The 26,846-nt window shown below is 38.3% G+C and overlaps 1 protein-coding gene across 1 annotated transcript in view; it reads right to left on the reverse strand.

Moving 5' to 3' along the window:
• LOC122814914 (probable ATP-dependent RNA helicase DDX43) overlaps window positions 1-26,846 on the reverse strand; it is a 1,494,383-nt gene that overhangs the window by 106,604 nt on the left and 1,360,933 nt on the right. The window contains exon 13 of the mRNA XM_044087182.1: window positions 16,192-16,279. Coding sequence (XP_043943117.1) covers window positions 16,192-16,279 — 88 coding nt within the window. The remainder of the gene's footprint in view (window positions 1-16,191; window positions 16,280-26,846) is intronic.

The raw sequence follows: 26,846 nt of genomic DNA on the forward strand, positions 1-26,846 counted from the left end.
AAGACCTCAGGAAAACCGACCAGTTGTTTCCTTCTGTCCTAACAAATTTGGGCAAACCAGTTTTCAGAGTTACATTGGCCAAATGGTTAACTGAATGTATCTCCTTTGTCTGTGGCTAAAAAGGTTTCTTTGCCTAAGCCTCCTAAAGCTCATTCTACGAGTTCAGTGGCGATATCTACAGCTTTTTGGTCAAGGGCTTCCTTAGAAAACATTTGTGCAGCTGCAACTTGGACTAATTCTAGCACCTTTATTACAGATTATAATAAATTAGATCCGATTTCCAGGAATATAGTGGACTTTTTCTCTGCAGTACTCTGGAATATCATTACACGAGAGCCACTCATGGGTTCCAGTAGCTTTGGACTCTGTACTGTCAGTTGAGGAATGAATAAAAAGGACATCAGATAAGTTATGTACTTAACATGCTCCATCTGTGTCCATTTTCATTCTTCAACTTTCTGCCCCCAACCTTTGTGGAAAGATCTAAGAGGGCTTCCTTCATCCTTTCTGCCTTAATTTATCTAATAGGTTGTCCCTTCATTCCTAGGGGCAGCAAACTTGATCTGAGGTATAGTGCAATGAAAAAATACAGTGCTATCAACTAATCAGAGACAAATCTTCAAAGAATCAGAAATACTTAAAATACTATAAAATAAAGACTGCAGATAAAAAGGGTAAAAATTTCTTATTTAGTGACTGCAAACTTCAATGGATCTGCTGTGTGATTTTTGCTTCAAAACAAGAACTGAAGTAACAAAAAAAATGAAAATTACTGATTTTTTCAACTAAATAATTAAATGTTTAATAAATATTTATATGCAACATATATACATAATTTTTAATCTGATTTACAACCTATGAATGCTGTTTTGTATGCTTTTCTGAGTAACCAAGCATTTCTTTATCCAGCCTAAGGTCTGTTCTCAGCGAGACCGGATAAGACGAAGTCTCTACTGTAAAAGAAAACCACACCTGTGGTTTTCCTTACAGCATAGTTTTTACTTCAGTTATGAAACACACTGGCAGGCTGGACATCTACGAGTAAAGTTGACACTGGAAGACTAGACAGTTGGGCGTTGACAAACTGCATCAATGTCTCAGGCACGTTACCCGACAGGGTATCTCCCAACTCCTTTATGAGATCCCTTTGGAGCCTCGTAAAATGACACAAATAATTCAGCGATCGCAGGGTAAAGGTCGCTGAAGTCAGGGTATGCTTCCCGTACCTATCCATGCTCCTGGACTCCTTGTTAGGAGGATGGATAGACGTAGATGCCTCTGCCACATCCTGCTGGGTGGCAGATGCCACCACCATAGCATCCACTGGGACTCCCTTGGTTAGAAACTCCTTGCCAGGGGGTGCAGATAAAAATTTGTTGGAGCAAGAAGGAACTGGCTCCACAGAGTCAGGGTGCTCCCACACCCTTCGACAAATAAGGTCCAGTAATTCATCGAAGGGTGGAGACACCCAGGAGGCAGAAGGTTGGGCTCCTAAGGCCTTGAGGAAGACTGACTCCTCTGCGGAAGGGGTTTTGGACGGCCAGTCGCCCCTCTGTCTCAAGATCTCTAGGACATCGGAGAATGAGACATCGTCAGAGGACGACTTCGGGGACCCTTCCGCATCATCAAGGTCGGTGTCCGAGGTGACAGACTCATCTGGGGAGTCTATGTGCTTCCTCTTGCACAACTTTTTCCTGGGGTGCTTTTCAGGCAAAGACTCTGAAGGCTCCTCGGAAAAAGGGGGACCGCACATGGAGGAATCCTCAGGCCTCGGAGCAGTGCTGTCCGAAGACAGGGGGGCACCAGAAGCTCTAGTCGCCGTGTCTAGGGAAGGGGTCGCAGATTCAGGTGAAGTCAATAGAGATTTGTCTAGCGCACTCCTCATAGCCTCGAAGGCGGGTCCACCAGAATCTGAAGAAAGGCCCACCTGCGAGACCATGACCGGTGTCGGGGTCCCCCTAGCCGAGGCGCCAAGTGGGAGACTCGGGGCCGAAACCAGAAGCCCCGAGAAATCCCCCTCGGTCGAGGAAACCCGAGAACCGAAACACTTGGAAGGAACAGAAAAGGTTGGAGCTGAAGACGGCGCTGATAGACTAGCAGTGGGTCTCAGAACCGACTCAGGTACCTCACCAGACTCTGCGAACCCAGTCTCAGACGGCAACAGGGTTGTCGGAGGAGGAAGAAACGGAATCAAAATGGTTGGCTCCGGCCGCTGGGCTGGAGCTGAAAATAATTTAGATAAAACAGGTGACTGGAGGAGCCTCTGGACCACCATATCCAAATCCGAATCTGAAAGCCTGGAGGACCTGGAGGAAACAGACGGGGGGGGGGGGGTGAGAAACTCTTTGAACTGGCTCCGAGGCAATGCTGGAATGTCAACTCCTAATCAGCTCCAGAAGGATCAGAGCTGAAGAAGACTCGATTAGCACCAAGACCCCCCTTGGCGCCGATGGTTCAGGAGCCGAAGAAACCGACCCTGGAGCCAAAACACTCACCTGTGGCTCCGAGACCAATGGAGCAGAGGAAAACTCAGATAGAAATTCTCTCTCCTGCGGCCCCGAGACCAATGGAGCCGAGGAAGGAGACCAAGACTTAGATCTTCTCTCCTGCGGCTCCGAGACCATTGGAGCCGAGGAAGAGGACCCTGACACAGATTCCCTATCCTGCGGCTCCGATATCAGTGGAGTCGAGGAAGAGGACAAAGACTTAGTTCTTTTTTCCGGCGGCTCCGACGGACTTGTCAGAGCCGAAGACTTATTTTTCTTCGATTTCGAAGAGGGAGAAGAAGATAAAGCTTCCTCAAAGGCTGGTTTTAATAACCCTTTCAAAATCAACTTATTTTTCCTCTCTTGTAGTACACGAGAGGAAAAGGCATGGCAGACACTGCAAGATTCCTGCAAGTGTTTAGCCCCTAAGCAATAAACACAGATGGCATGGCCATCTGTTAAAGACATTTTGTAGCCACATTTCGAACATTTTTTAAAGCCTGACGGCTTATGCTCTTTTTCTTTGCCAGACATAACCTACAAAGCACTCAAAACACAAGGAAGGGAAGGGAGGGGAGAGCTTTAACTAAAACGCTCGACAAAAAATAGGGCAAAAGCCCTCTAACTCAAACGGGCCAAGCCTGCAAAACAGAAGGAATCACACAACACCAAAAAACAAACACAGCCAATCACAAGGAATACAGACGAAGATAGCTATTAAAATAGCTGTTTGGTTATGAAATATTTAAGCTATGAGCAAAAACGACCCAAAAAGGCCAAAAAAAAAAAGAAGGGTACTTAGCCACAGCCAAGTCGAGACCACGTCGTACTTCAGAAGTGGCAAACGAGATCTGGGGGTTTGGGCGTGGTGCATCCTGGGATAAGGGGGTTGGCCCAGCCAATGAGAGACTTTGTGCTAGTGTATCGGCCGAGTTGGAGCCGATTCTCGGCTCTGAGCCCATCAGTTATGAATGCAGGTGAGATAGGATCGCATTACATCTAAAGTTTTTTCAGGCCCTGTACAGACACTGGAATGAAAGAAGACAATCCCCAGCTTACTAGGGTAGCCTACATCAGTAAACCACTGAGAATGGTCATTCCAAATGATGCTCTGGCTGTTTAAAATGAATCAAGACTGTAATGCTCAGCAACTGTATGTTAAGAGGACGTAGTTACTGCAGTGATCTCAGGCAATGGAAGGTTTCAGAAAAAAACATGGATGTGGCTTGAGCCCTACCTGAATGAGCCTTAGGGTGGAGCAGGAAGCCTTTACCTGTTGGAGAGCAGCAAAAAGAAATACATTTCAAAATCCATTTGTCTACTGTAACCTTGCTAATCTTTTAACCCAGCTTAAGAGATGAAAAACTGATAAAAAAGTTAATATTTGCTATGATTAGTTGTACGATCCTAATAGGACTGGAGTTTGCTGAATATCTAGGAATTGAGGCAATTATTCCCCTTTACTGGAGTACTTAGGGAAGAACACAGGTATGTAGATACTTTGGTTTGAATTTGATTGAGTAGCCACCATAGGCATGAAGGCAGCTTCTGTCCCATGTATCACCCTGTCAGGATAAAAGAAGTGATATTTGGGAGACAGAGCCTGAAGCTCAGAGTCTTCTTGTGGAAGCAACAGTTGCTAAAAAGGCAGTCTTCCATGTCAAGAACTTGAGATCCACTGAAGCAACTGGTTCAAAAAGATATCAGGCAAGGCATTCAAGCACAAAAGGTAAGATCCCAAGATGGCACCAGTTTGGAACAGGGGCCAAGAAAGAAAACATACTTTGAGGAAGGCCTTAAAAGAGACCTGTTAGTAATAGCATGCATTTAATTGCTGGAACCTGTGTTCTGAGAGACTGCCTTCCAATCTATCTACAAATATACAGAGCTGAGTATATTTTTTGGTTTTAGAGTTTGTGCTGTTAATTGTTGCTTAGATCTCTGTTGAAATTGTTTTGTTCCACCCATCCTCCCTATTTCTGGCTTGTAGTTTAAATTTGGTGGCTTTTGCAGTTGGCCGACCCACTGTAGATTTGATATGGGACGCTCCCCCGGTCCCATCTCTTTACCACATTTTACCTGATAAACTCTTTCTGCACTTGCTTTTAGTCCTTTTTAATTTAATTGCACTTCTTAAACTGTTTGGTCTAATATTGCTACATACTCAAGTGTGCTAGCTTGCGCTGCATGTGAATTGTTTTTATTACTGTTTTTTCTACTTTCCTGTGTGTGTGTGTGTATATATATATATATATATATATATATATATATTTATATATATATATATATCTATATTAAAAAAAAAAAAAACTGTAAGCCTGTTTCCTACCTTTCCTGTAACTAGTGTTCCAGATACAGATTTGCTGTATCCAGGACTGTATGTAAAGTTCTGAGGCCCCCAGTCTTTCTGTATTGGAGGGAAGCCTTCTAGCTTATCAGTGGAAGTGGTAAGCACTAGGTAACCTGTCTACCACATAAGGAGTGGTTCTGGCCCAGAAATTGTAGTTATTGGCCGTTTGGGCAATCTCTTCCACCTATCTCAACTTTCTGATTTGAAAGCCTGCATTTGCACTTGTTTCTGTCCTGTAACTCGTCTAGTGCAGATACAGATTATTAGTTTTAGCACTTAAATTTGTTTATTCGTGCTCAGAACTTGTAAGCACTAAATAAGCTACTAATTACTATAGCACTCAACCTTCCTTATTACCTAGAGGAAAACAGTTTTTGTACTTACTTTTCGCACTTGCTTAGAGAAAAACAGCTTTCACTCACTTTCCTCACTTATCTAGAGGAAAATAGCTTTTTATTCAGGCATGTCCAAGGGTCAGCCCCCAGTGTTCTCTCCTGTCTATCTGATGAACCTGGCCATCTTTAGGCAATGTAGAAATTGCCTCGTGTACACAGGCAACCCTCTCCTCCTACCAGCCAACACTACAACCTGTGAGAGATGCACTTATCTAGCCAAACTGGAGGTAAAGCTCTCTCCAACCAAGACTGAACATGACAGTCATGAGGAGAAGGTAAACATTTGCACCACACCACACTCATCACACAGTCTCACTAAATCTACACCTCCAAAATCCACAAATAGTAACACAAAAACATTTGCAGAGGCTCTCAATAATCTGTCTAAGCAACAGAGAACTCCAAAGCAGAAACTCAAGCAACCTCCAACCCCCAACACAACCCATATGACACAGCCCGCAGACTCAGTGTGCCACTCAACCACAGCCAATAAGGTAAAACAACATACCCAACACACTAGTCATAGGTGACTCTATAGTCAGGCACACTGATGTCCCACTCACCAGGCTAAACAAGGAGAAGGTTACTGTCAGCTGCCTGTCAGGTGCCAGGATCCGCCACATAACTCACGCACTCAGGTCACTCCACAACAAGTACAAATATGACTCTGTCATTGTCCATGTTGGTGTGAATGACCTGAGATGTACATCCCTGGACTACATGGAGAGACTTCACAAAATACAAAATAATAAAAAGGTCCAGGCCACCAACGAAGGCAAAAAAACTTTTATATAAACATAAATTAGCGCTTTCGTCTTGAGATAAGACTTCTTCAGAAGAGAGACATGGAAGAGCTCTCCGATCTTGTAGCCCAGGTAGGTATGACACTAGCCCTGAGTAGCATTCTGCCATCACCCAGAATGATACCGCAGTACAAGGACAAAATGACTGACTTCAACAATTGGCTAGCTTCTGGTGTCATTCTAAGGGGATCCAGTATCTGTCTGCTTGGGATGACATGGTTGAAAGACCACAATGCTTTGCCACAGATTGGCCTGCACCTGTTGCCCCTGGGATTCTGGATACTGGCTAAGGCTCTTGCTGCCCCTATAGTGCCTTTTTTAGGCAAGGTTCAAATAAATTAATCTCCGTAACAGGAACAGGCAAGCAAAAACTGAGGGTAATGCTACTCAATGCTAGACGTCTAAATCTCAAAATGCACTCACTCGAGGCACTCCTTAAAATGGAGAACATCGATACCTGTGCAGTGACTGAGACCTGGTTCAAGGCTCCAGAGACCACCCCTGCGCTACCACACTGCAACTCATAACACACTTTTCGGCCATGTAACCTGGACCAGAACACCAAAGGCAGAGGTGTGTCCATATTCATTAAGGATATCCACACCTCCAAGCTAGTTGCTCAGCATAATGCAGCAGAGGTTATCCAGTGCATCTAACTCTGGGCAAAACTGCAATGCAGATTGTAGCTTGCTACAGATCCCCCACCATGCCCCAGGATTCCCACTCCTCTTTTCTTGATGTACTGGAAAATAGTAGGGTTCAACCAAACACCCTAATAATGGACGACTTCAACTACCCCACCATTAACTGGGAAAACTACTTGTGTACCAACTCCTTAGCTCAATGCTTTCTGGAATTCATAAACTCCAATGCCCTGGATCAACTTATCCATACCCCCACCAGGGGCAACCATATCCTAGACCTAGTCATTACCAACATGAGTGACTGGTGTTCCACACCTGAAGTCAACTCCTCGTTGGCCCGATCTGACCATAAGCTAATCAATCACCCTTGATATCCACATCCCGCTCCTGCCCCCACCCCCCATTAAGGAAACCATGGAAAAAAATTTCTCCAAAGCCAACTTTATGCTTCTTAAGACAGAAGTGGTGAACTTCATGACACCCATGCAGATGGACAATACAGTTGCAACTGCTGAATCCTGCGCAAATGCACTCCATAAGCATTTACACGAGTGCATGGATCACGCTATCCCAAAAAAAACCAAGACGCTATCCTCCAAAAAAAGGAAGCCAATCTGATTGTCCCCTGCCATAAACACACTGTACAACAGAAGGAAGAAACTGGTGCAACAGAGTAAAATCCATGAGTGGAGGAGCTCCCTGGTCAGCCTCAGTAAGACGCTGAGATCCCTTATAAGATCCTCCAAAGCTAGCTATGAAAACAAAATCGCCACTAATTCTAAGAACAACCACAAAGCATTCTATAGCTATGTCAAGAATCTCGATGGCAACATTCAGATCTGCTATGAGTTAAAGCACAACGGCACAAAAATTACAGAACCAACTGATATTGCCAATATCCGAGCAGATAGGTTTAATGCTAACTTTACCCCCCCCCCACTCCCTAAAAGGCCCATATCTATACAGGAAGAATGCAGAGTCCCTGTAATCACAACTACGCAGGTAAAAGCTGCACTCTCTAAAGCCAAAAACACAGCATCCATGGGACCGGACAACATCCCAGGCTGCGTTTTACACGAACTTCAGAACAAACTGGCTCCCCACTTAAGCACCATGTTTCAAATAATAGCCTCACATTAGGCTTTGTGCCCACTGAATGGCACATAAAACAACAGTTATCCCATTCCACAAAGGGGGAGCCACCGCTGATCCCGGGAACTATCGACCTATTAGCCTGACGAGCCTAGTCTGCAAGGCCATGGAACGTATCATCATGGAACTCAAAGACATTGGTAACCTCCAAACTCCGGATCCCACCCAGTTCTGGTTTGTGAAAGGCAGACCATGCCTCCTGAACCTGATCGATTTCTTTGAGGCAGTCACCAAAGCTGTAGATGAGGGTAAGGTGGTTCACACAGCCTATCTTGACCTCGCCAAGGCTTTCGACACCATCCCCCATTCTGGAATTATAGCTAAACTCACTAAACTAGGTATAAATCCCTACATCACAAGATGGGTTGCCAAATGGCTCACTGACAGAACACACACTGTAAAAGTTGCAGACTCCAAATCTGACCTCAAAGCAGTGACAAGTAGAGTACCACAGGGTTCCATCCTGGGACCTCTCCTGTTTGGTATCTACTTTTCTGAAGTACAGGCTAACACAGAAGGACTCTGGCTAACAAAGTTCGCAGATGACTGCAAACTAGGAGCCATAGTCAAGTCCCCAAATGATGTGGACATCCTACAGAAGGGCCTCGCTGAGACAGATGCCTGGTGTCAGAGCCATGGCCTCAAGCTCAATGCCAAAAAGTGCAGTGTCATCCCCTTTGGTAAAAATTCTGTACCCATGAACTACCACATAGGCAGCAATCTACTTAATACTGAATGTGTGATAAGAGACCTTGGGACCCAGGTGGACAGTAGTCTCTCCTTTGATAGCCACATCGCCACAGTAGTCAGGAAGTCCTACGTGGCACACCTCATCATAAAAGGGTTCTCATCCAGGAAAAAAAGAGGTCATTGTTCCCCTCTACTCGACACTCATTAGACCCATTAAAGAGTACAACGCCCCTTTTGGAATGTACCTCAAGACAACTGCAGCAGCTGGAAAGGCCACAGAAGTACCTCACAAAGAGGATTACTGGCCTCAAACAAATGCCCTACACTGACCGCCTCAAAAAACTCCAGCTTTACTCCATAGCATATCGCCTACTCCAAGGTGATCTCTGCCTAACATATAAAGCTATGTCAAACCCAGAGCTGTTGGACATGCTACACCTAAAATAATCCCAATCCCACCGAGCTACACGCTCTAGGGACCTAAACTTTGTCACCACAATAAACAGGACATGCTGGAGGGATAGATTCCTGTCCCAGAGACTTCCCATATTCTGGAACAGGCTACCCATCTATGTCATGCAAAGTTCATTAGCACTTTTCAAGAAAAATCTTGATGAGTGGATGGGAAATACACCCCAGGGATCACTTCTGTGTCTCTGCTCGACAGTGGCACAGGAAAATAACTTTCTTGGGTGGCGTAAGCCAGGGAACCTTGTTGGCTAGGCTTACGTAGGCCCTTGGGCCGATAGCCTAGTACCTACCTATGAACCTATAAGGGTAACCTGCTAATGGATGTTTTGGAAACCCTTCAAGAAAACAGGAAATTAATTACAAGAGTACTTTAAATGACAAGTAACTAGCTCTTTTCTTATACAACTGTGACAGGCTAGCACTTTGTCCGGAGGTGCAGAAATGGGCAAAAGTAGCTTATCTGAAGCCCAATCTGAGAACTTTTTCCATTTTCCTTGTAGTTTCTTCTTGATGAAGGCTTTTGGGAAACCTTATTACCTCAACAAGACTCTCTGGCTGTTACTGGAACTGGAGAAACCACGTAATTAGATGAAGAGACTGAATGTTGGGGTGAGGTGATACAGACAGGTGATTTACCACACTGGAACTTTGTCACAGGAAAATGGGCTTCTCTTTCAGGTGAGGCTGCAGTGGGTGGGGAAACAAGTCTAGTGAGGCTAGGAGGGGGCTATAAAAATGAGGTGAGCCTTGGATCCTAGGCTTTCTGTAGCAGTCTTGGTATAAGGGACAGGGGAAGATGGGCATAAGTTGACCCGGGGGTCAAATGTGGGACAGCACATCCATGGGTGACTGTCCCACCTGGGGAATTATGTTGAAAAACTGAAGGCATCTGGTGTTGAGTGGTGAACTGAAAAGGTTGCAACACAGTGTTCCCCACTTGTTGAATATACTGAGTGCTACCTTGATGACCAGGCACCACTCATGGGAAAGTAGGATATGCCTGCTGAGCTTGTCTGCAATCACAATGGAAGACTCAGAACCATCTTGCCTGCACAATGCCCCCCACCTTAGAGCAGATGTATACATTGTAACTGCTGTCAGTGGTACTGGTTTGGAAAAGGGGAATACTCTAGAAACGCTGGCTGGATTCAACCACCAGATTAATCCCTGCCTAACCTTGTGATGTAACTGGTGGTAATTGCCCCACTGAACAAAGTAGAGTCCATTGCGGGATCCTCATACTGCGTCTGGCACTAGGAACCATCTAAATCGATGCTGCCATGAGGACTAAAACCTTTAAAATATGAATTGCTGGTGGTTGGTCTTGCTGCAGTAGGGAAGCAACCTTTGTGATCAGTGAAGGAATTCTTTCTTGTGGAAGAAATGTCAACCATCTGCAGGTATCAAGACAAGGTTCTGAGACAGGTCTAGCTAAGATTTGTCCACTTTTACTGTTATGGTATGTTAGGAAGACAAATAAAAAAAATATGATTCTCCTTAACAGAGTCCATTGTGTTAGCTGACCACTCCACAATTGTGCAAGGATGGAAGATCCCCAAATGCCTTCCAGAGGAGAACTGTTGAGCAAACCATGTATGAAAGCCTCAAAAGGAACCCCTAGCCCCCCCCCCTTGGTTACTGGGATCACCTCTCCTTCTGGGGCAGAATCAAAATGGAGGTTCCTCACTGCCCCAAGAATCTCTGTCCTGCTACTGTCTGTACTGGGATTGCTGGAATTGGTGAAACCATAACTGAATGGCTATTTTCTAATTCTGCTGTGAAGGCCTTTGGAGGCAATGGACTTCGCCCATCAGCAGTGAGTGCCTTGACTTTCTTGCTCTCATTTGAGCAGAGTGTTTTGACTTCCTGCTCACATGTAAACAGCCTGTGCTTGACTTGCTGCCTGAATAGTGAATTGCCATTGTAGCAGGAATTGTTAAAGATCAGTATGTTGCAACCAGGCTTGTCTCCTCATGATTAAACTGACCCTGCTCTGGCTGCTCCACACATGGCATTATGTAAAATACACATGAAGATGGAAATGGCCATCTGGTGATTGAGTTGGGAATGGAGCCTCTCCAACTGGCAAATGTTTCAGATTTTCAGCTACTGTTTGGTCAGTCTCTCTCTCTGAAAAATAATCATATGTTTTATGCAGTTCAAAGCTTTCAAGTTTACTATCAACAAGAGGCCCTTTGTGCCAATAAGGCTCATTATTGGAAGTACTCTTCCTTCTGTCCAGTGTTCTGGGGATGGGCTCCACTATGTATGGTTCTTTCCAAACTTTAGTATAGACAACATCCACATGTTTATTTGGGGGAAGAACTACCCTTGCTGCTGAAGGAGACAAGATAAAAGCCTCCTATAATATTGACTCCTCAGAGCAGCGGAGGTTGACGGGTCTCTACCTCATCATTTTTAGGACCTCACCAAGGGAAGGATCCTCAGGGAGGAACCCTCCTCACTGTCCAGACATAAGTATGAAGTGGGAGACTCCGAGGGGAGTCCAAGTGCATGTTCTCTTCCTTGGGGGGAGGGGGGTTAATGGGCATCATCTGAACTCCCATGAGAAGTATGACCTCTGGATCTCACCAGTGCTGGCCTACAATCCCTCTGGTTTAGAGAATATCTTGATAATGGTCAGTTTAATGTCTGGTCTCCAATGGTATCCAAGGGCATAATCTATGCTTCAAGCATAATTAGCAAAAAGAGAGAGGAGTATTTTCTTTCTGCAGTGTGTCATCAACTGGCATACACAGGTCCCAAATTCTCATAACCAACAAAGAACTCTGGAGTTGAAGCAAAATCAGGGATCTATGGGTCCAAGGTGTCAAATGCTGAGTGTTCTGATGCACAGAATGACACGAGGCCACTGGTTCCTTCCCTCTCGGGTGATAAAGACCTGACGCCGATCTCCTGGGTGGCACTGATGCTACTGGTGCCAAAATATTCGGTGCTGGAGATGGGGCGATATATCCATGCAGTGGGATCCAACATGTCAGATGGTGACAATTCCTCTGCTGTTGGTATCGCCACCGGGCCTGGAGGACAAATAAGTAGGAATGGCCTATGGAAGGTCTAGGCCTATGGTAAGTAATGGTCAGGGCCAAGACAATGCCATAACAGAGTCGAGCCTTAAGGTCAACATCATCTACTCCTAATCAAGCTGGGTCAGGCTGTAGAGAGATCTGTGGGACCTAAGACATGTCACCAAGGCTGGCTTGGAAGATATAAATGGAGAAAACTCTTACTCAGAAGAAAATGTATAAATGTCTTCTGGAGGTGGAGGGCTCCACAAGGCCCAAGCAGTCTTGCCTGTGTCATCCTGTTAGGAATAATGGACAATTTCCCCAGGTAGTGCTGGAGAAGAAACTCTAGGTCCCTTGGCAGGAGCTAACTTCTCTAGAACTGGCTGACCTTAAACATTTCTTTTGTCTTTTCTTCTTTCATTAACCTCTTTGGGCACTGCTGCTCAGCAGGATGTAGTCAGAGTGGAGTCTGGTGGTAGCTGGCCTTTGACCACTAATTTATTCCTTCACTCAGCCAGAGTATTGGCACAAATTCTTACATATGGGGCAGCTGCTAGACAAGTGTGACGCCATCAAGCACACTAAACAAAAATTGTGTAGGTCTTGCTGCAGGATTTTATGCCTGCCAGACCTGCACTTCTTAAACCCTGGCTTTCCCTTTGTTGAACCAACCTTTTGATTTAATTACAGCATTCTGTCTTCTTGGGTAGGAGTCTATCAGCATGGCACATCTTGACTAGGCAATATCTGCACACTCTTCCTTGCAAAAGTGCTCCAAATCTCTCGGATTGCGAGGGCATCTCTTGGGCAAAGTCCTCTTCAGGTCACCCCACAGATTTTCTATTGGATTTAGGTCTGGGCTCTGACTGGGCGATTCCAAAACTTTAATTTTCTTCTGCTGAAGCCATTCTTTTGTTGATCTGGATGTATGCTTGGCATCATTATCATGTTGAAAGGTGAAATTCCTCTTCATCTTCAGCTTTTTAGCAGACACCTGAAGGTTTTGGGCCAAAAGTGACTGGTATTTGGAACTGTTAATAATTCCCACAACCTTGACTAAAGCCCCAGTTCCAACTGAAGAAAAGCAACTACAAAGCATGATACTGCCACCACCATGATTCACCATGGGGATGGTATTCTTTTGATGATGTGAAGTGTTGTTTTTGTGCCAAATGTACCTATTGGAATTGTCACCAAAAAGTTCAACCTTGGTCTCATCAGACCATAACACATTTTCCCACATGCTTTTGGGAGACCTGATGTATTATTTTGCAAATTTTAGCCGGGCCTGGATGTTTTTCTGTGTAAAAAAAGGCTTCTGTCTTGCAATCCTACCCCATAGTCCAGACATATGGAGAATATGGGAGATTGTTGCCACATGTAGTACACAACCAGTACTTGCCAGAAATTCCTGCAGCTCTTTCAGTGTTGCTGTAGGTCTCTTGGCAGCCTCCCTGACCAGATTTCGTCTTGTTTTTTCATCAATTTTGGAGGGACGTCCAGTTCTTTGCAATGTCACTGTTGTCCCATATTTTCTCCACTTTTTGATGACGGCCTTCACTGTGTTCCAAGGTACATCCAATGCTGTGGAAATTTTTTTGTACCCTTCTCCTCACTGATACCTTTCAACAATGAAATTCCTTTGACTTGTAAGCTCTCTGCGAACCATGGCTTTTGCTGTAGCAGGCAACTGAGTACATGTCAGGAAAATAATAATAGTCAGTTGAGCTTTATCTGGGGTTAATCAGTCTCTTTAATTGATGGCAGGTGTGTACCCAAGAAAACTGAATGCTGTAATTAAATCAAAAGGTGCTCCAACAAAGTATTAGTTTAAGGGTGTGCACACTTATGCAACCAGCTTATTGCACATTTTTTATTTTTTATATTTTTTCCTCTAACAGATTTTTCAACTGAATTGTACAGGTGATAGGTCACATTACAGGTGGGAAAAGTTTTGAAATGATTCATTGTGGTCTAATTTTTTTATATCACAAAAACCAGGCGTTTTAACAGGGGTGTGTAGATTTTTTATATCCACTATATTTATAAACATATAAATCTGTATATGTGGGTTTATATCAGAACACACTCTTTAGGAAGTGAAGCTCCACATAGTCTTAGACCATATGATTGACTTTCAGGAAAGTCAAACGTACTGTACTGAGATTGAAGTACAGTGCAGATCAGGAATTTGCACTTTTCCCCACTGTAGAGCAATCTTGGAGTTGATATACATAACTTGGCAGGGGGTATGGAGGTACTAGGGGGCTTGCCTCTGCAAAAATACAGATGTTTTTTGTACTGTTTGACTTTTTGGAAAGTTGATCATATGGTCTCTGTCGTATGGAGTTCTGAAGAGTCGATGTTCTGATAAATCAATATACTATATGCATATGTATGTATGTGAGTGGCATAGTCACACAGTGACTTAGCACTGCCAACTCACAACAAAATGTTCTTTGGCTCAGTGCTGGACTTGAGGGTGCTTCTTGTGTGGCATTTGTGTTTGCACAGGTTTTCTCAGTACACTCGTTCGCTTCCACATCCCACAGATATGTGGGAGGCTGACTGGCAAACCTAAACTGTCTGTAGGAGGGGTGTGTGACACAAAAGAAAGGCTTGGCAATCTACTTCTGTTCTCAACTTTCTTAATAAACTCTGAAGATCGTGGCTGTTCCTGGGGTCACTGCAGGAGTCAGATACAATGCATCATCTTCATACACATATATGCATACATATTACTTGCATATACGTATTTGGGTGTGTAGGGGTTCAGGGGTGTATGTGCATATTTATATCTATACATACATATATGTGTGTGTGTGTGTGTGTGTGTATGATGTATGTGTGTGTATATATACATATTTATATCTATACATACATATATGTGTGTGTGTGTGTATGTATATATATATATATATATATATATATATATATATATATATATATATATATATGTATGTATATATATATATATATATATATATATATATATATATGGGTCTACTTCAATAGACCGAACGTTCACTTACCCAATTTTCATATTACTGAGATGAAAAGGCCAACAACCACAGAACAATGTCCTGGAACATTGACTTTCCACTCCAGGTAAGTAACTGCTTGGCCATCCTGAAAGAAAATTAAAATAGATAGAATGCAAACCCACCCATGTGGGGGGGTGGGGGCTATGCCCCCCTAACTAAATATACCAACTCTGAGGTCGCACTACCATGGGGGTAAGGAGTAAAGTTCAACAGGATGGCCAAGCGATTACTTACCTGGAGTAGAAAGTCGGTGCTCTGCGGTTGTCGGCCTTTTCGTCTCGGTAATATGAATGTCAGATAAGTGAACGTTCGGTCTACTGAAGTAGACCCATGTATATATATTAATAGCAATAACCTACGTCTGGGTGTGTGCAAAGCCAGCATTACCCACACCCAGCCATGGGTTATTGCTATTGCACAACGACATTATTTAAGAAAAAAATTAGTTACTGTTTTTAAATAATGTTCTTGTATAACAGTGCCATGCTGCTCTTCCTCATTTTCCCCCCGGTGTCTGTGGCCTTCCTGATATAATGTGCATGCATATGGGACTTTTGTTACCATGCTTTCACACTACATCAGTGCTGTGTAAAGGAAGCAAGAGGGTAATGAAGTTATCAGTTGCCTTTTTTTGTTGTTGATTTTAAAACAAATCTGGAGACTTTCAATGTACAAGAGACACGGGACACAGAAAATCAACGGATAATCAAACACTTTTATGTAGTTTTGCATACTGTTCCTGATTATCCTTTTATTTTTCTCTCTCTCACCTGTCTCATTCTTTTGACGTCTCCAGTTTTTGAAAGTTTATTTAAAAAATAAATAAATAAAAATAGAGTTCCAGTAGCATATATTAAAAGAAGAAAGTTTGGGTGACTGGACTTTTTTCCATTAGTATATGCTCGATTTACAACGGCACTCTGGTTGGGCTGACAAATCAGCGTTCTTGTTTTTGAATGTTAATGGCCAGTCATTGTGTAAATGCATATCACAAATAATGATAAATTATGCAATTTTGAGAAGATGTGAGCAGTTGATTAACAAATAAATGATCCATGATCCATCTCTACAAATCACATACAAGATCTGCATGTATTCCTAAAATGTAAAATCCAAAGAAATCTTACCTGACATGCTCTTTCCAAAATATTAATAAGTTCAGCAGCTACTTTCCAGTCATTCCTTGTGATAAGTGTTACTGATACACCACTGCGCCTTAAGTATAAACAGATGGATAACATAGGTAAAAATGTAAAAATATGACTGCTCAGTACTGCAACAGACAAACTGGTTTCCTATTAAAGATGAACACTGCTAACTGGATCTGGTTTAATTAAACCTATTCTCCTCTTTTGCAAATAGATTTAGAAATCTTCATACACCCTACAACCCAAGATATCTCTAAACATAATCTACAAAAGATGCTCATTAAACTACACGGCACTGACCACAACGTTTCAGCACTTGCATAAAAACACAGAAGTCAATCCCTCAACATATCAAATCCATTCCCTCCTATTCACAATTTTGATTTGAACTCAGGAACTTCCTACTTAAAGATGCACAGTGTAAATGTTTCAAATTTGGATACATCAGAAATCATTTCTTAGGGGGGCGTGGCCAAGGATGAACACAGGATAGCAGCAGATTTCTTCAGCTCCACCAATTTCATTACACTGACAGGAATTAATTACTTAAAAAATTAATTTTGGAAGTAATTTTCTTTCTAAATACATTTGTTTTATATAGTTCTTGAACTATATCTAAAAAAGAAAGGAAATCTTAACAATATTCCTGTCAGAAATCACTGTGGAAATTTTCCTGTCAGTTTATCAGTCTGAAATGAGTTCCAGTAAGACAAATTCTCAAGACTCCAGCATCAAGAAAGAACTTCAGTCTCTGATAATTATAATCCAGCAACTTACTGATAAAATGGATAAAATGGATACTAAAATAGACACCTTCATAGAAAAACTACAAAACAAATAGACCTGTTACATACAGACCTGCAACAACAGAAGAACCAGATGACAGGCATAGAAGAAGCTGTGAATGACATGGAAAATAGAATCCAAGAAGAGGAAATCAACATTGAGTTTCTGCTGAAACAAAATACACATTTACAAACAAAGCTGGATGACCTGGAAAATAGATCTAGGCGCAATAACATTAGGATTTTGGACTGCCAGAAAATATTGAAGGTAAGAATATTACTTTTTTTAACAACTTGGCTCCCTAAAACTTTAGACTTACCAGAAGCATTCTCTTTTGGTATCGAAAGAGCACATAGATCTATAGCTAATACTAACTCTAACAAAAAATATCCTAGATCAGTTATAGTTAGATTTCTATCATCTTTTGATAAAGAGATGGTTCTTAAATCTGTTTGGGCTAAAGCTCCTGTTAAGATTAATGAGACAACTGTGCATTTTGACAATGACTCTTCTTCCATGGTAATAGCTAAAAGAAAAGTTTTTTCTGCCACTAATAAGGGAGCTTAAAAAAGCACAGTTTAAAACATACCTTCTGTTTCCTGCCAAGCTTAAAATCTTCCTTCCTGATGGTCCTAAGGTTTTCGATGATTTAGACTCTGCTTTACTGTTTGTCAAAGAAAAAAGGATTTTGGATAAAATAGAAGAAATGGAATGGGCTAGTTCTTCATTAAAGAGATTGGCAACTGAAGCTTCGTGGAAGACTTCAGAGAAGAAGAAGAGACTAAAAACAAATGATTTGTTATATGTTTTTTCTCTCTCATCATTTTAGTTCATTATTAATCTTTTTGAATATAGTTCCTGCATTTCCAGAAAGCCACAAATATTTTGGAAACGATTTAATCAAAGTTATTCTCTATGTGCAAAGAAATGTTTTGTTTCATAACCAGTCAAAATACCTGAAGATTTAATGGCAAGCTGTGATTCAATTTGTTTCTCTTTCTGAAAAGAAGTAAGGTTAGTAATTTGATACATTTTTTATCTTTACCTTTTTTTCCTTCTCCTTTTATTATTTTCTTTGTTTAAACAATGACATTCTATTTAGATTACGTAGTGGGTAAAGGGTGGGGGAGGGCAGGGAGAGAACAGTAATGAAAATATCATTAATAGAATAATAACATATTTATTCCTTGTAAAAGTTTTATAAGTTCTTCAAATGCTATTTCTAATTATACTTTCTTGATTATACTGCTTATGCCTGTTTGTAAATAATCTGTTATGCTTTAACTAATAATAATCAGAACTAAATAAGAGTAAATAATATGTTTTATTTTTAACTCTATTAATATAAACAGTAAGTAACATTCCATTGTATATACTTCTTACAGCTTTCTCTTACATTTTTAATTTCTGCCTCACTCCCTTCTATTTTCTACTCTCTTTTCTTTTCTTTATTAATATATAGAAATGCTTTTGATTGTGTGGGCACAGTGAATAATAGGATTTGTATGAAAATTGAGTTGGGAGAAGAATGTTGAGTTTTATTGCTTGTTGGTAATTTTGGGCTTAATTTCACTTACACAGAGGCTGTAATGATCTGTGGAATACATTGTGAAGGTTTTGTCATGTTTAGATGCATTTACACTGCTAAATGAATGTTTGTCACTAGTTTTTAATAAGTTTCCGCCAAAATGTTAAGAGAGGCAATCTGAGATGTGGGCTGTCTCATGCACAGTGTTCATGAGTTACTTCAGAAGCTTCAGCTCACAGAATTCTCACAGAGAAACTGAAAGCAGTTAGTATAACCTTTGACATAGTTATCACACTGACACACCACAGATTCAGGAAAATACTCTATTCATAAAATATGTCAGTTATAATGTTTTGTTTCATAACCAGTCAAAATATCTGAAGATTTAATGGCAAGCTGTGATTCAATTTGTTTCTCTTTCTGAAAAGAAGTAAGAGGCTGTAATGGTCTGTGGAATACATTGTGAAGGTTTTGTCATGTTTATATGCATTTACACTACTAAATGAATGTTTGTCACTAGTTTTTAATAAGTTTCCCGCCAAAATGTTGAGAGAGAATCTGAGATGTGGGCTGTCTCATGCACAGTGTCCATGAACTACTTCAAAAGCTTCAACTCACAGAATTCTCACAGAGAAACTGAAAGCAGTTAGTATAACCTTTGACATAGTTATCACACTGACACACCACAGATTCAGGAAAAATACTCTATTCATAAAATATGCCAGTTATAATGAGTCTAAATGATGTAGTTTCTTGTAGTAAGTAAATGTCTTATTTTAGAAGGCATAGAAAATGAAACATTTATTTAAATGTTTTTGAAAATCTTCTTAACAGCAGCATAATAATCTGTGTTAAAAATTTGTGTTCCAAACATATACTTTACTATAACTCATTTAATTCATCTGATTGACAAGCATAAATAATCTTATAACTCTATTCTGGAAGAAATGTCATGTGATATATTTTAAAGCAGTAGGTTAGCATGATTGTAAATTCTGGTTACTAAAATGTGTTTGCTGTGCATTATTTTGTATAAAGCAGACAGATTTATTCTAGGGACAGCAAGTAGGATAGTGCTCAACAAAGACACAACTCAGTGAGATCAGATATATGTGTGTGTGTGTGTGTGTGTGTGTGTGTGTGTGTGTGTGTGTGTGTGTGTGTGTGTGTGTGTGTGTATGTGTGTGTGTGCGAGTGTGATGGCTTTTTTTTTTATATAATAATGCAAGTGTTTCTGAGAATCTGCATAACTATCCAATATGATTTATAATAATTTCTATGAATACAATATTTTACTCTATTGACAAAATGAATGTTTGCCATAAGTTTTAATAAGTTTCCCGCCAAAATGTTAAGGGAGACAATCTGGGATGTGGGCTGTCTCACGCACAGTGTCCATGAACTACTTCAAAAGCTTCAACTCACAGAATTCTCACAGAGTAACTGAAAGCAGTTAGTATAACCTCTGACCTAGTTATCATACTGACACACCACAGATTCAGGAAGAATACTCTATTCATAAAATGTCAGTTATAATGAGTTTAAATTATGTAGTTTCTTGTAGTAAGTAAATGTCTTATTTTAGAAGGCATAGAAAATGAAACATTTATTTAAATGTTTTTGAAAATCTACTTAACAGCAGCATAATAATCTGTGTTAAAAACTTCTGTTCCAAACATATACTTTATTATAATTCATTTAATTCATCTGATTGACAAGCATAAACAATTTTATAATTCTATTCTGGAAGAAATGTCATGTGATATATTTTAAAGCAGTAGGTTAGCATGATTGTAAAATCTGGTTACTAAAATGTGTTTGCTGTGCATTTTTTTCTATAAAGCAGACAGATTTATTCTAGGGACAGCAAGTAGGATAGTGCTCAACAAGGACATAACTCAGTGAGATCAGATATATATATATATATATATGTGTGTGTGTGTGTGTGTGTGTGTGTGTGTGTGTGTGTGTGTGTGTGTGTGTGTGTGTGTGTATGTATGTGTGTGTGTCTGTGTGTATGTGTGTGTGTGTGTATGTATGTGTGTGTGTTTGTGTCTGTGTGTATGTGTGTGATGGCTTTTTTTTTTTAATAATGCAAGTGTTTCTGAGAATTTGCATAACTATGCAATATGATTTATAATAATTTTTATGAATACAATATTTTACTCTATTGACAAAATGAATGTTTGCCATAAGTTTTAATAAGTTTCCCGCCAAAATGTTAAGGGAGACAATCTGGGATGTGGGCTGTCTCACGCACAGTGTCCATGAACTACTTCAAAAGCTTCAACTCACAGAATTCTCACAGAGTAACTGAAAGCAGTTAGTATAACCTCTGACCTAGTTATCATACTGACACACCACAGATTCAGGAAAAATACTCTATTCATAAAATGTCAGTTATAATGAGTTTAAATTATGTAGTTTCTTGTAGTAAGTAAATGTCTTATTTTAGAAGGCATAGAAAATGAAACATTTATTTAAATGTTTTTGAAAATCTACTTAACAGCAGCATAATAATCTGTGTTAAAAACTTCTGTTCCAAACATATACTTTATTATAATTCATTTAATTCATCTGATTGACAAGCATAAACAATTTTATAATTCTATTCTGGAAGAAATGTCATGTGATATATTTTAAAGCAGTAGGTTAGCATGATTGTAAAATCTGGTTACTAAAATGTGTTTGCTGTGCATTTTTTTCTATAAAGCAGACAGATTTATTCTAGGGACAGCAAGTAGGATAGTGCTCAACAAGGACATAACTCAGTGAGATCAGATATATATATATATATATATATATATATATATATATATATATATATGTGTGTGTGTGTGTGTGTGTGTGTGTGTGTGTGTGTGTGTGTGTGTGTGTGTGTATGTATGTGTGTGTGTGTTTGTGTCTGTGTGTATGTGTGTGTGTATGTATGTGTGTGTGTTTGTGTCTGTGTGTATGTGTGTGATGGCTTTTTTTTTTTAATAATGCAAGTGTTTCTGAGAATTTGCATAACTATGCAATATGATTTATAATAATTTTTATGAATACAATATTTTACTCTATTGACAATAATGAGTTTAAGTAAATGCTCATATACAAACAATTCAAGATTTTTTTTGGAAGCTGTTAATAGTATTCACATGACAGAAAATAGATGCATCTTAATATATGTAATGTCTGAATCATATTAGCCAAAGTTTTTGATTTAAATGAATGTTAGAACCTAATTTTCTCTCCTCTTGATTTCTAACATCAAGATTATTTGAATGCTATTTGAATACAAGTGTTATATATTACATAGATCTATATAGTAGTATGAACAGTTTTTAAAAAAAAAAAAAGTTTATTTTAGTTTATATGATGCTGTTTTACCAAATGTGTAGTTTTGTCTTGATAGATAATTGAATTGAAAACTGTTAACCTCAGTTAAATATAACTAGTATTAAATTGATAAGGTGGTAGCTGAGGTACTGCTGCTTAGGGTAGGGGTTAACTTGAGTAGTAAATACTACTCTAAGTTGGAGTTTTCAACTCCAGGCTGGATGCAAGGTTTAATCCTTACATTATTTTCACTTGTTCATTGTTATATGTATATAGTTTTGACATCCACAATATATTTTGTATACTCATTGTCACTACAAACAAAACTGAATCCTATACAAAATCCCATAAGAGATTTAATAAATACAGCTATATTTAAAGGTACACCTAAAAGAGGAGATGTAACATTATTTATCTTGTTATTTGTTATTTCGATCATAAGATTCTTGAGTTTTAAAATGCCAAATGACATCTTTAAAAGGAATTTCTTTAAACATTAATGGATTGAATAATCCGTGTAAAAGGGCAAGCCTAATAAGATACATTAATTTACACAAGGCCAATCTAGTCTTCCTGCAAGAAACCCATCTCTTGAAAAAGATATTGATAAACTAGCCACTAATAAGTATACAGTATTGGTTAGTTCAGAGCACGCTCAGAAAAAAAGAGGAGTGGCTATTTTATGGAATAAAAGTATGCCCATTCCTAAAACCATTAAGTCTTTTCAGGATGACAAAGGAATGTTTTGTATGGTTACAATACAAATTAATGGGAAGACTTACACTTTAATTAATGTATATTGGATACCTGGAATTGGTATTAATACAGTGAAACATCATATTGATAAGATCATATCATTCTCTATAGGGGATATTATTTTAGCTGGTGATTTTAATTGTATACTACATGAAAGTGATACTACCACTATAAGGAAAAGAAGAATTACATCTAATGCAAAACATTTAAATGATTTTGCTAATTCTTATCATTTGAATGATATTAATAATCAGATAGATTCAAAATCATTACCATACACCTTTTTTTCTAACAGATACAAAACTTATTCAAAAATAGATAGGGTCTTTATTTCTAACCAGATGGTAACAGATTTAATTAATTCCAAAATCATTTCATGTCCTATATCTGATCATAACTCAATTGTTTTTGAATTCATGATAAAAAATATTCATAATGTTCAGATCAAAAGGATACCAGTATACTTAACTCAGCTAAAAGACTATAAAGAATATATACTTTCAGAAGTACAACATTTTCTAGACATAAATAATACTCCTGAAGTCTCCATTGTCTATGTTTGGGATGCCTTAAAATCATATCTATATGGACAAAGTATCAGATGGTATAATAATAAAAGGAAATCTTGGGATAAGGAATTGTTAGATATTCAAAGTAAATTAGACTCTTATAAACATAATAATAAAGAAAATATTATGGACAAGAAAGTTATTGAAGAAATAAACAAACTAAATGAGAAATACAAAGAAATTTTAACTCATAAAGTTAAAATAACTTTAGAGAAATACAAGTTTTTGTCTTATTCAAGCCCCAAATACTTACATAGACTTAAAAATAAAACAAAAAGATTGAATAAACAAAACCATATCAAAGAAATATTTTCTCTAAGGAAAAAGAAGAATGTTTCTAGTATACCAGAAATACTGGATGAATTTAGAAATCACTTTCACAAGATTAACCATAACAACATTAACATGGAACCTAAAGATAAAATAAAGGAGTTTATAACCACAAACATGAATAAAAAGCTTAATAAACAACAGATTAAACTATTGGACAAGAGTATTTCATATACAGAAGTTATTACACAAATAAATAAGCTTAAATCAAACAAAGCACCGGGTAATGATGGTATTATACCAGAGATATATAAAATCCTTTCTAAAACTACATATTCATTAATACATAAGGTTTTTATTTTGGCCCAAACTGAGTTAATAACCCCCCCATCTTGGCAATATACATTTATTTCACCAATTTTAAAACCTAATAAAGATCCAACTAGATGTTCTTCATATCGACCCATCTCATTACTTAATGTTGATTATAAAATGTTTAGGAGTATTTTTGCTGATAGATTGAAGACAATCATCCCCGGCATTATAGATATAGATCAGACGGGCTTCATTGTAAATAGAAATACTTTTGATAATATAAGAAGAACTTTAACATTAATTGATTTTGCAAATAGGAAAAAGAAAGATTTAACACTTATTAGTCTTGATATAGGTTCAGCATTTGATTCAGTAAGTTGGGACTATCTATTTACCTTACTGAAATGCACAAACTTCTCTGATGTATTTGTAAATTTAATTGAGCATTTATACAAAGGAACGCTGGCTTATATTAAGGTAGGAACATATGTTTCACAAAAAATACCCATTCTTAAAGGTACAAAGCAAGGATGTCCACTTTCTCCACTATTATTCACTTTAGTAATGGAGCCTTGGGCTAATTTGATTAGAAACAGTACTGACATAGAGGGTTTTGAAATAGACGAAAATACAACATCAAAAATTCAACTTTTTGCAGATGATGTTCTAATTACATCAGCAGGATCTAATTCTTCTATGCAGTCTTTATTTGATAAAATGATGAATTTTAAAAGTATTTCTGGTTTAATATTCAATGAAGAAAAAACTAAAATACTACCTATATAATACACGAAAAAATATTCTCATTAGTGATTTTACTAAATATGTACCCAATTCAGGTCAGAAAACTTATTTAGGTATAATACTATCTAAAGATATTAAATCTATTATATATAATAACTATAATACCTGTTTTCTTAATATACAAAATCTTTTTAATACCTGGAATAATATGTTTTTTACTATGGAGGAGAGACTTACAATTATTAAAATGATAATATTCCCCAAGATTTTATACTTAATACAATCAATAATACTTTCACCTACAAAAATAATTATCAAGAAACTGAATACACTAATGTTAAATTTCTTATGGGCACCTAATAGACCTAGGATTGCATTAAAGAAACATACTAATAGCTGGTCTCAAGGGGTATTTCTTTTCCAGACTTTAATTTATATATTATCTCTTCTATTATAAAAGTTATTACTTTATTAATAGATCAGTCATATATCGCAAAATGGAAAGATTATTGGGAGCTAATTAGTATGCACTTCATGAAAATCTCCTTAACACATAAAAATATGATTGTAAATAACTCCATGTTGTGGTTGCTAAAGGAATTTTGTACTTCACCTATTACACCTAAACATATGGTTTGTTACCCATTAAATATTATTATTAGTTATCGTAACTTTATATTCATGCACCCTAAGTATAGGGAATGGAATTTTATTGTATTCCTATAATGTATACTCAGGGTATGCTTATGTCATCTACTTCTGAAGGAGCTCATTTAGCTATAGATAATGATCTAAAGTACTGGTATCAGCTGATATCTGATAATAAAGTTAAAAATCTAGATTTCTTAAAACAAGAATTTGATCTAAGAGAAACTTGCTGGTTAGAGGTTCAGATCTTTAGACAACATCTCATTGATAGAATAGATCTAATGTCTATAACAGTTAAAGAATCTATTCCAAAACTGATTGATTACTTGATATTAAATTTACAGCATAAAGTTTCTGATAAAGGTAAACTTTCATATATACATAAAATTATCAGACAAGAAACTTTTTACAGTGTAGATTCATACTGGAATTATTTCACCTCTATTAATGGGGACCCACCAACTCAACAAGATAAACAATATATATTAGAATCTGCTTATAGAACTACATCTTCCATTGTCTGGAGACTTTATACATGGACATTTTACATAGATCTTTTATACACCTTTGATGATGAATAAAATAAATAATAAAGATAATCTATGTAAGAGATGTAATGTAGAAATTAATGCTGACTGGGCTCATATGTTTTATGACTGTATGAAGTTGAAAGAATACTGGAAGTCAATTAATGAATTTTTGCAGGCTCTTTTTACAGATAATTTAATTATTTCTAAGTCTCTTATATTATTCAACACACCTGTACCTCAATGTGTTAAAAAGATTAAGCTTCCCTTGTTATGGTCTATCCTAGCAGTGGCCAAGAAAATAACAACTAGAAATTGGATTTCAGATGCACCTCCTTCGTTCAATGAATTTAAAAATGTTATGAATATAATGTGCCATATGGAAATAAGCACAATTAGAATGAGAACAACTAGAAAAACATCATATTATATTGTATGGGATAATTTACAAAATTTGTTAAAAAAATTCTAATTTCAATAGCACGGTATTTTAGTTTAATTAACTGATCTGATTGTAGTGGATGTCTTTGTAAATACTTTAGTTGTTTTGTTGAATATTATAATAATACCTATTTTTAATTACTTGTATAAAATTGTTATGATATTTCTCTTATATGTTAAAACAATAAACCTGTTTTGAAAAAAAAAGAAATCATTTCTTAGATTACAACTAAACAGAAAGTACCTTACCCCTCTTATCTCTCTAGACAATCATACTCTCTCACCCATCTCCGGCACCTTGGCTCTTCCTTCTCCTCCTGCTCACTCATCTTATCTTATTCCCTATCTCAAGCTGCTCCTTTCTACAACCTCAATTTAAATATTATGCACAGTTTGCAAGCCTTGTAGATGGATGATGGGTACTGACATTATTATGGTCAACATTATTTATTTTGTATCTTTATTATTTAACCTCTTTGCACATTTATAAGTAATGTATACAGTTTGCATGCCTCATGAATATGTGGTTGGAAATTAAACAACTGCATTACGTCTTTATTGTTACATTTTATTCTTGGTTATTGCACAATATGCCCTGTAATTAATCAGGAATCTGACACTAGCTAACTTGTTTATTTTATTCTATTTATGCTTTGTTGACTGGGTTAATCCCATGATGCTAGTATGATGCTACTGGTGAAGATCCAAGGTGATGGTATTTACAATGAA

The sequence above is a fragment of the Protopterus annectens genome, chromosome 1.part1, assembly GCF_019279795.1.
Source record: "Protopterus annectens isolate FY-2018-M chromosome 1.part1, PAN1.0, whole genome shotgun sequence".
NCBI lineage: Eukaryota > Metazoa > Chordata > Ceratodontiformes > Protopteridae > Protopterus > Protopterus annectens.